This window comes from Psammomys obesus, unplaced genomic scaffold, assembly GCF_907164565.1.
Source record: "Psammomys obesus unplaced genomic scaffold, mPsaObe1.curated_primary_1811, whole genome shotgun sequence".
Lineage (NCBI taxonomy): Eukaryota > Metazoa > Chordata > Mammalia > Rodentia > Muridae > Psammomys > Psammomys obesus.
This window is the reverse complement of record NW_026585504.1, coordinates 66,007,016-66,018,419: the sequence shown is the minus strand read 5'-3', so window position 1 is coordinate 66,018,419 and position 11,404 is coordinate 66,007,016. Positions and strand designations below refer to the sequence as shown.

At 47.5% G+C, this 11,404-nt stretch overlaps 1 protein-coding gene across 1 annotated transcript in view; it reads right to left on the bottom strand.

The window, feature by feature from the left end:
* Mgat5 (alpha-1,6-mannosylglycoprotein 6-beta-N-acetylglucosaminyltransferase) overlaps window positions 1-11,404 on the bottom strand; it is a 275,296-nt gene that overhangs the window by 19,351 nt on the left and 244,541 nt on the right. Inside the window, exon 14 of the mRNA XM_055602025.1 lies at window positions 5,537-5,683. Coding sequence (XP_055458000.1) covers window positions 5,537-5,683 — 147 coding nt within the window. The remainder of the gene's footprint in view (window positions 1-5,536; window positions 5,684-11,404) is intronic.

The following is an 11,404-nucleotide window of genomic DNA, read 5'->3' as shown; positions in this document are numbered from 1 at the left end:
TCTATCTATCTATCTATCTATCTATCTATCTATCTATCTATCTATCTATCTATCTATCTATCTGAGATTGATCATAGGACCCTGAATACATTAAGCTTCTTCTTTTCAAGTACTACACCACCAGAGAGATTTCAAGTTCCTTGCAGGGATTTCGTGTGGACTCATGGGATAGAATTCCCTGAGCCCATCGGAGACTGCACACTCAACTCTCCGAGAGTGTAATTACAGTGTGCACCATATATATCAAGAAGTATCTTTAAAAAAAAGACAGCCTCTCATGTAGTCCAGGCTGCAGCTCCCAACTCATTACACAGATGAAGATGACCCTGAGCTTCTGAGCTTCCTCCCTCCGCCTGCAGTGCTGGGGACGGATCTCAGTGCTTTGCACATGCTGGCAGGCACAGAGCCTTCTGATGGCATGTCTGAGACCTTATCCACAGTCACCAGTTCGGAAAGCTGTCGTGGCAACATCAGTGTCACTCTGGTGTCCTCCAGTAAAGCATGCCTCCACGGGTAGATGTCACCTTGGTGACATCTGGGTCAACGTGTGCGAGACGGACACAGATTATGCCAAACGCAGTGTACAGGCGAATGCTTTATTCCCGTGAAACACAAACGTTCACTTGTAAGGTGGATCCAGACACCCCATCTTCTACTGGGATTCTTGGTACACAACAGTGGATGACATAACTATTATGTTCCTAGAAATCATGTTTATATTTCCTTTTTATATATTAGAAATTAAAAAATGATCTACATAGGCAAGCTCTATTACTTGCAGATTCCATTTCTGGAGAGAAAATATGTTCTATTTATTTAGTTAGTTAGTTATTCACTAGCTCATTTACTCACTCACTTACTGTGTGTCTGTATGTCTGTGTGGGCACTGTGTGTGCGGGTGCAGGCTCCTGTGCATGTGCTGAGGCCAGCAGAAGATGCCAAGTGCCTGGCTGTGCCGCTCTCCACCTCATTCACATGGGATGGCATTTGTCACGAACCCTGAGCCCACTATTGTTAGCTAGACTGGCAGGCCAGCAAGCCCAGCGGCCCCCTGCTCCCCACCAGCCCAGCACTGCTGCTAAGGCACGGGAGGCAATGCTCGGCTTGTATGTTGGTGCTAAAACTCCACACCAGGAGATCATGTGCTCTCCCACTGACCAAGCTCTCCAACCAGAAATGCGTTCTCACATGGCGTTTGTTACAGGAACTGCCGCTGCTAGTACTATGACTTTTGCTTTTGAGCTGGCCTGACTCTTCAGATTCCATACATCTGCAGACACTTGGAGAACTGCAAAGCTAATTAGCTCCAGCATCTCCTCATCACTGTCCTTGCTACCTCACCACACTAGTCAGCCCTGTTTGGGCAGGAGGTTAGCAGCACAAGCCACTGGGAAAGCCTCCAGGAAATGGCAAAACCTTGCAGTCCTAAGGCTGCAGCCTTTCTTGGTTTCTGCACAAGCTCCCTCTCCTGTCAGAGCACTTGTTTCTTCAGGCTCTGTGGTCAGTGCTGGAGACTTTGCAGGCTCACAGAGCTGGGGAAACCTTTATTTTTTATTATTATTTTTAAAAATTCTCTGTATAAAATATTTTGATTCAGTACCCATCCACAAGGTCTTAGGTTGGACCAGGCACTGGGATAATCAACCACCAACATATATATTATTTATCAGGCTTCTTATATATCATGAGGATTTCAAGGATTTCTTCATAAGCAGAAAACAGCAAAGCCGAGTTCAAGTCCAGATTCTTCCGTAACTGAGTGTCTGTATGTGGGTGTGTCTGTCTGCACGAATGTGTGCATAGCCGTGGAGGCCCACGGCTAACCTTGGGTGTCTCTCCTCAAGATCCCAATGACTAAATGTTCTGGGAGACAGGGTCTCTCACTGACTATGAATCCATAAACCAACCTGGCTGGTTGGCCTTGTCTCAGCCTCCTCAGCACGGAGATTACAAGTACACAGCACACACCCAGCTTTGTGCCTGGCTTCTGAGGACAGAACTCAAGCCTTTTATATCAGCTGAGCTGTCTTCCCAGTTCCAATTCAGTATCTTTGAGCAAAAAGAAAGCACCTTGGAGAACGACTGTCTCTCCCAGGGATGCATCTATGCCGTGTTAGACCTTTAAAGACTGTCACTTCATTTCTGCTTTGTGGCCTAGAGAACAAGCTAATTAGTTCACCTCCTGCTAAAACTTCAACTGCCATCAGTATCAGCATCTAGGAATTTACACTGCGGTTCAGGCTCCTTCCCCTCCCCTCTTTCAAGGCCCCTGCTTCTTTACAAGGCTACTCTAGCACTTAGCAAATACACAGTGTTAAGCCATTGCTGTTTTATTTGTTTGCATCTGCTGAGAGTTACTTAATTTTATGAGTGAGGCGTTTTTGATTCATTAGCCCTCTCAGAACTCTGTGTTCCTTCTTGTGAGTTTACTGAGGACAGTCTGATCTCAGCTGCGCGAGTGTGGATTTGTCAGTAATTTTACTGGGCAAACTCTGGACGCACAGCAAAAGGCGACTTCAGAATGCTCTAGACCCTCCAAGGAGGTTCTCCAAGGAGATTCTGATCTCCCTTTACAGGAACCTATTCATATGTCCCCTAGTATAAAGACAAAAATCTAATTTATATTAAAGTATAAATACTTTATATAAAATATATAAAGTATAAAGTACAGCAACTCCACTCCTCAAGGTCTTCTGGGTCTTTCTTTCCTGCTGAGTTCAGACAACAAGCTCTGAAAACTTGGTCTGATGCAAAACAAAGTTAAACTCACATTTAGAAATATGTTTCCCCCCTTCCACAGTAAGGCCGAGAGGAATAGATACAACTGCCCTTGATCAGTGTGTGTGTGTGTGTGTGTGTGTGTGTGTGTGAAGGGTACTTTAACAGGAAGAGTCTAACTGATACAGACACAGGGCAGCACCATGTGACCTTGGGTTAGGATTAACCCATTTGCTGAGGTAAGGAAGATCATTTCTAAGGGTTTGTCTCTCTGTATATACATGTTTACATGTGTGCATTTGTGTGTCAGCTTCCTTGCTTGCTCTATTTTTTTGGTGGGGGGCAGAGTCTTTCAATGAACCAGGAACTTGCCCATTCCCTGACTAGAAAGCTCTAGGGATCCTGTCTCTGCCTCCCCATGCTGGTGGCATATGCCACTGTGACTAAATCTTTAAAACTATTTATTTGTTTGTTTGTTTAATGTGGATGCCTGCATATGTGTATATACCTGGTATTCAAAGAGGCAAGAGAGGGCATGAGTCCCCTGGAACTGGAGTTAGGGTGTTTGTGAGCCACTGGATGTGGGTGCTGGGAACCAACCCCAATCCTCTGCAGGAGCAGCAAGAGCGGTTCTCAAGCTTCCTAATGCTGTGACCCTTTAATACACTTCCTCATGTTGGGGTGCCACCCAAACATAAAATAATTTCTTTGTGATTTTCCTACTTGTAAATATCTGATATGTGACTTTCACTTTCAACTGTCTCCTATAAAAAAGCCACACCCCCCAGCTTCAGCATAATAATCATATGACTAGGTGAGGGCAGAGGACAATGCACAATTCTTCAGTATTGGCTCATCTGAGAACTGTCATGTGACATCTTTCAGAATAACTTCTTTGCACGTGTATGTGCATGTATGTGCAAATATGTATTCCTGTGTATGAAGGCCAGAGATCAACCTGATTGCTCCTCAGGCCCATCTCTTTTGTTCTTTGACACAGGGCCTCTTCCTGGCCTGGGCCAGCAAGCCCGGACACTCCTGTCTCCTTCCCCACAGGTCCAGGATTACAAGTGGATGCTCCTGTGCCTAGGATTTTTTTTTTTTTTTTAATATGTGTTCCAGGGATTGAACTCAGGTCCTTCTGCTTACGTGGCAAGCATGTTTCCTACTGAAGCCATTTACACAGCTCCAACTTTTAAAGTTTTTATATATCAAGAGAGTCACCAGCATATGAAGAGAAAATATTTGCGAAGTATGTCTGTGAGAGGGTTAGTGCCCTAAATATCTAAGGAACAGCTAGCACTCAATAGCAAGAAACCCTTAGCAAAGGCTCTAAATAGACATTTCATAAAGACTTCCAAAGGGCAGACATGGAGGGAGGGAAGGCAGAGATGCATTTGATGTACAAGTTCAGGAAAGTGGCCTAGAATGTTAAAAAGAGCAACAGAATTGAAAAACAAAGGCTCTAGGGACAGTCACTGCTGTGTCACATGAGGATTTGCCAACACTGTGATTCCCCAGCCAAAGGCCCTGAGGGATCCCGCCTTAATGTCCCCATGCATGGGCAGCCAGGAGAGTCACTGACTGGCGGAGACAACAAGGAAGCCAATCTCATGGTTTCTTACACACACCTGTGCCTGCCCAGATACAGACTCCTCCCCAGCTTGGCCACACTGAGCACCCACACTGAGCTGTAAATGACTTCTGTTTATTGCCCCAGATGAAACCCAGCCATGCTCTGTGGTGACTCATCACCCACTGCAGGTTTCAAGAGCATCTGCAAAGGCATGTGGAGCAAGCCTCCTGTGAGAGCCTTTTTTTTTTTTTTTTTTAAATATGTGTTCCAGGGATTGAACTCAGGTCCTTCTGCTTACGTGGCAAGCATGTTTCCTACTGAAGCCATTTACACAGCTCCAACTTTTAAAGTTTTTATACATCAAGAGAGTCACCAGCATATGAAGAGAAAATATTTGCGAAGTATGTCTGTGAGAGGTTAGTGCCCTAAATATCTAAGGAGCATCTAGTGCTCAATAGCAAGAAACCCTTGGCAAAGGCTCTAAATAGACATTTCTATGTGCACATAGAAAACCCAGACATCCCTTTCCTCAATTAGGATGCCTTGTCTCCAGGGGCTGATGGTCTGTAAGGCCAGAGGTGCTGTTTACCAAGAAAAGTAGGCCGACTAGCCAGTGAACCCCAGGAATCCACCTGTCTCTGCCTACTCCATTCTGGGATTTTAAGAGTCTGCTACTAAGCCTGGCTTTCTACATCGTTCTGGGGACTTGACAAGTGGCAGGCACGTTAATGGTGGCTAAGCCTCTGTTCCAACTCTACGGCCGGTGTTCTCTCTGAACAGCCACCGGCCCAGTTTCTTCCTCACCACTGCAATGGAGAGGGAGCAAGTGTCCCAGTGGCCTCCCCGTTCCAGCTGTCAGCTGGGACTGGTCCAGAACACCCACAGCCTGGAAACAGTTGTGGTGGGAGCTGGAGAGTTGGCTCAGAGGAAGGGAGCTGGCTGTGCAGGCACAAGCCCCGAGTGTGACTCTTCGCACATACTGACGATGCAGGGTGACGTGGCAGTCAATCACAGCGCCTTTAATCACAGCGCCTCCGGGGAAGGGGCAGGGGATGACAGGACAGGCGAGCAGTCAAATCAGGGAGCTGAGTCCAGCGAGGACCCTGGCTCAGTGAACAAAACAGGGAGTGATGGAAAAAGGCCTCCACATGCATGCTGCACACACATGCGCACTTTCACATGTGCGTTCCCAGGAACATGCACACACGCACATACACATAGAAATAAAGAAAAACCATTCACCTCTCTCAGTGTTGGCTTGCCGATGAAGAAGTCAGTGTTTTTGCTGCTTTTGGGAGGGTTGAACTTGGGGTTCAGGAAAGCACATCCATTTGCGATGGCCTCTAGGGGAGCTGGACCTTCGTAAGGGAATCCGAGCCCAACAAAGAGCTGTAAGACAGGAAAACAAAACACATGAACACACCAGTCACGACGGCCTCTCGGCTCCTGTGGTCTGTGCTTCTGTGGATGCCTCTGACGTTCTGCAAAGGTCTCAGGTCTCAAGGTTGGTGGCTTACAGCAAAGAGAAGGGCTTATACCAGGGTATGCAGAACAACATGTGCAAGGGCCAGAAAGGGATCCGACTTGTTCCCATCTCTTTTTCTGACACTAAAGCAAAGAAGTGTTGGGGGCTGAGGGACAGGAAGGGTGGGAGTATGAAACGGAACCCAACAATAAAACCCAAGATCTAACAATCATCTTTCTGTCACTCAGCAGGAGACATAACTGGAAAAACACTTGCTTAACTAAACAGAAGGTTTCTTCTCTCAAGCAGGGAACAACGGGCCCTTTCAGGGACTCTGGAGCCAGGGGCAGAAAGGTCACTTGGCGGTTTGATTACAGTGCAAACGAAACTGCTTTGGGACTTGGGAGGTCAGTAAACACAGGTTTTATGACAGGGTTTTCACTGGGGAGACCTCTAGCTGGCAGGTTTTGTTTTTCCCTCTGTTGGAGCAGAGGTTTCACAGTCTGCAATTCCCCAGCTAGCAAACTCCTTTCAGTTTCCCTACTTGGACGGTAGATGGCGGCAGAAACAAGGTAAAGGTCCCTAGAAGGCCCACAGCCCAGAGCTGCTGGGACAAAGGGAGGCAGCACCCGGGGTCCAAAAAAGCAGCAGTCTCTGTGTGCGCCGGGTGTGCGCTGTGCGCGGTACCACTGGGCAGGATCCAATCCTGCTTCTCTCTGCCCACATGCAGAAGTCAAGTCTGAAGTCGCTCCAGAGGCACACATTAAGTGACAAGGAGACACAGAGGGTGTTGCAAGCCTAGTGGGAGTGGGGCGGGTGGAGGATGCTAGGATTCCTTGTGCCTCCAAGCTCAGAAACAACCAGGCCATTTCCCCCCCAAAAATGTACTCATCCAGGCAGGAGTGAGGATATGCTAAAGATGAAGAGACACTAGGGCCGCAGGTGATCAGACATAGAAACAAGGAGCCCCAGGAACTGCAATTTCTCTTTAGTCTCACACTAGACTGGAGACTGGAGCAGAGCCGGTGATGGCTCAGTGACGGGCTGAACCACGCCTTGACAAGACTGTTTAGTTATGAATAGCTTTTGTCCCCTGTTTAAACCTAAGCTTCATGGAGGACTCCAAAGATGGACCTGGGAGTCACAAGACCTCTCTCTTTATTCCCTCCCCAGTGTGGCCACAGGAGTAACTCTCCTTTCTTTGCTCCTCACCGTCTCCGGTCTCTTTAATTGACATTGAGGAAAAATGGCTGAACCTACCTAGCATGTCAGGGCAGCCAGGGCCCAGATCTGACCCTAACAACCTTTTAACAGCTGAAAACACAGGATAGCATGAGGCATCTCCTCTCCTTTCAGCTCAGAGAAGAAAATGCTAGTGGGCACAGACAGGGTCTTGGCAGGTTTAAAGAGAGCTGTTGGAGCCCAGTGTTTACTAACCTCTGAAAATCAGGATCTGCTAAGAAGTGCTGAGACCCTCTTCAATTCTACATGGTCATAAGCAGCTGTGGAAGAAATGAAAGCGGCAAATGCCTACCCATTTAAGCAGAGAATCTTGGGGGGTGGTGATTATCTCCTTCAGATCAACTAATCAGAACCTACTAATTAAAGGGTTAGAGGCTATTGCTTGATTAACTTGAATGTGACCTAAGTGTGATTATATCTGAATAATAATTTGCAGCAATTCTTCTGTGCTCCTAGCACCAGAATATCTCAGAACATACAAACACTTAGGGAGCTAGCTCAGTGGATAACTCAGTTCTGGCTGTGCAGGCATCAGAACCTGATCTCTGAGCCCCAGAGCAGCAGTACACGCCTGTAATCCCAGGCCCTGCAGCGAGAGGAGCAGGGAGAAGCCTAAGGAGCTGAAGGCCAGCTACCTGGTGAACAACAGCAACCCTGCTTCAAACGAGGTTGGAGGTGAGGCTGCATCCCTGAGATTCTGTCTGACTTCCACACGCAGACTGTGGCATTCATGTAGCTGCACCCATACATATGAACACACACACACCAAATGCACACACAGATGATGTAATGAACACTTTGGGCTAACTCTCCCAAGCCTCACCATCTTCCAAGGACACTTAAGCAAACACCACACCATTTCTTGGCAATGAGTTTCCTTTTCACACTAATTAAGATGGCACAAGATGAAGCATGACTTTGAAACACTGAAATAACAGCTTTCTGTCAGCTGTCAGTAAGTGATTTTTCTCTTGGTTCCTGTATACTCCTTACTTCGATATCAGATAATGATGTCATGGACACAGCACACGTATGAAAGTCACACAGCACATTTAGGAGCTGAATGACAGTAGTCTAGGTTCGAGAAAATTCACCATCTCCAAGCAAAAGCTTCTGCTACTTTCAGTCCTCCATACACCTCACCCATGCCAACTTGTCTTTTCTCTTGATCCATCACTGGGTCTACATATGGCCCCTCCCTCCCTCTTACTTCCTTTCCCCACCTTCTGTCTGTCTGTCTCTCCTTTCTTTCTGAGGATTTCATGTTATTTCCATTCCATCCCTATACATTTCTTTACCACAGAAGGGAGAAACACAAGACAAGGAAGCATTCAAGGACCGGGGAGAGGGCCCGCTGGCTAACAGCACTTGCCCTGTAAGGATGAGGACCTAAGTTTGAGTCCTCAGCACCCTGGTAAAAATCTGGGTGTGGCCATCTGTTCCTGTAACCCCAGTACTGTGTGGGGCGGGAACAAGAAGGTGCTGGGCTGGCTGGCCCAGGTTCAATCAGAAACCACATCTCTAGAAATAAGGCAGAGAGTTTTAGGGCAGGAGCCCTTCTGTCCTCCTCCAGCTCTTGCACAGATTCTCATGGGTATAGACACCTGCGTACCTGTGTGTGCTTATATAAAAGCTGGGTGAAAGAGTGCTAGAGTGGAGTTCTTCCAGGGAAAACTGGCCACACTGTATGGGCCTAAGTCTGCTCTTCAGAAGCCCAGAGTCTAAAAGGAATATTCTAGGTGGGGGACATCTCCATGCCAAAAACTCCAACTCCACCACTGAGTGTTTCAAACAGAAGGGTCACATGCTCCAAAGTTAAGATGACAAGGAAGATCAGACAAGGGAACACGTGTGTTGTTGATGCAAGGATTGGGACACCCTGACACAGTCATTGAGATTCTTTTTCTGTCTTGAAAGGAAAAAGGATTGTTTTAAGTCAAAGTGAGTCAACCACGATTCCTTTAATCTCTCCTGGGCTCGTCTAGTTCCAAGGAGCCTTGTTCACTTCTATTATGTGTGTATGTGGCTATGTGGCTATGTGCGTGCAGAGGCCAGAGGTCACCTTGGCGTCCTCCTCAGTTGTTCTCCACATTGTTCTCTGTGACAAGGTCTCTGCTTTGGCCAGGCTGGACAGCTAGCGAGTCCCAGGATCCACCGGCCTCCTCCTCCCCAGTGCTGGGGTTACAAGCGAGGACGACTACATCTGGTGTTTTAGATGTGGATTTGGGGGCTCAAATGCAGGTGGCAGGCACTTTAGCAAGAGTTACCTCAGCCTCCGTCACCTTAATTAATGGCTCTACTATGTAGTGGTAATTAAACCCAGAGACTCATATACGGGGGGGGGGTGCTATAACACACCCCTGAGCACCTATGTGTGTACATACACACACGTATGCACACCTACAAGAACTGGGTGAAAGAAACCATTCAAATGCCAAGTTTTAACTCTCCCAGGGAAAACTGGCCATACTGCATAGGCTCAAGTCTGGTCTTCAAAAGCCCAGAATCTAACAAGGGTATTATCTTCCCACCCCAGTTCTAGCCACTTTCAGTGAGGAAAACACCAAGGATAATGAGATACTGGACCCACATAAGCTCAGCATGTATTTTTCTGATCATTATTAGTTAGCCACTGCGGGAGCATCAAGAGGGAATTTGGGCAGTGAATTAACCTCAGTTTGCCCCCCTCCCCCCAAATTGATTACTGGTCAAAGGCTGGGGCAAGGCGATGATTAACGCACAGGTTGTGCAGTCAGATTCGAGCCCCGATGCTTTTATTTCCTCATTCAGTAACCATGGCAGTTGCCACAGTGTATGAATTCTTGAGGTCCATTTATAGTCTAGAACCTTACCTAAAGGGACACGAGCAAAATGGGGCCAACACTTTTGTTATGGCATTGTTGTGAGGATTGAAGGCGGTATTTTGTAGAAATATTCAATATTCTCAGGCTTGGTGCCTAGCACTTGAAAAGTAGTTGCTCAAGTTCAAATCGAGTTGTAATCTCACACAGCTGAACATTAAAGTATGCCTTTCTACTACATAGTTGGAGGTGAGGTGTTTGTGGGCCCTTTCCTGTGTTTTTATGAGTTCATATTCTCCCTTCCTTCCTTCCTTCCTTCCTTCCTTCCTTCCTTCCTTCCTTCCTTCCTTCCTTCCTCCCTCCCTCCCTCCCTCCCTCCCTCCCTCCCTCTTCCTCCCTCCCTCCCTCTCTCCTTCCTCACAGAGACCCCCCAGCCCTGCCTCCTGACTGGGGATTAAAAGCATGTGCTGCCATGATGGACAGGTCCTCACTGTTTCATATACTACAAAACTAGCACAAGAGAGAGCTGAGTCAGAGACAAAGAAGAGTGCAGGGACTTCCGGATGGGAAGGCCAGCACCACGAAGTGTTTGCTGCTGTTCAGCCTCCCTGTTTGTTCTTGATATGGCAGCAGGGTACAATCTACTCCTAAGAATAGGTATTTCCTTCCTATCGCAAAAAAAAATCTCTACAATGTTTGGGCATGATGGTCAGTTTTAATTGCCGCCTGGACACAACCTAGAGTTACCTGGGAAGGGAGGGAGCCTCAGCTGAGCACAAATAAGCAAGCAACTGAGCACGACACATTCGTTTCTGTCTCTTCTCGACTTACAGATGTGCTGTGAGTAGCTGCTTCAACCTCTTGCTGCTGTAACTTCCCTGCAGTGATGGATTATAACTGGAATTGTAAGCTGAAATAAACCTCTCGTCAGAATATTTTGTCTCAGAAACAAAAGTGGGAAAACCCAGAGTTAGCTGGGGTTTGGGGGACTTTTAGCTGTATTTTGGGCCTGCAGTTAGGCACAAAGGCAGGACTACTGGGTGAAGCACACTCCACAGTAGTCACGTCTGTTTATGCATCTAGCTGAGACGACTTGGTGAAGAAGTGGGATCATCATGGGTCACCCAAGTCATGGAGACAAGGATGGTGGCGGGTTCTTGGAAAGGGAGAGCATGAACACCAGCTTCCCCTGCTGGGTTACAGGTAGTTTGTGCTTAGTTTGGGGCTAGAGAGTAGAGCCCCAACGCCCTTCCTGTGGGGCAGGATGCCACGCTGTATTCATCATGGTCCATTAAGAAGAACCACCCAGGGGAAGAGGGGGAAAGGAAAGAAGTTGAACCTGGGAAGGCAGGCTCGTGAGAGTCAGTTAGCAGAGTGTCTGCCTATTGTGCACAAGGCCCTCAGCTCAAGACCCACCACCACACAAACTGGCCGTGGAAGGGCACACCAGCAGTCCCTGCTATCAGAAGGTGGAGGCAAGAAGATCAGAAATCCAAGCTCATCCTTGCCTACAGGGTAAGTTTGGGGCCAGCCTGGGCTACATGACATCCTGCTTACACACACACACACACACACACACACACACACACACACACACACACA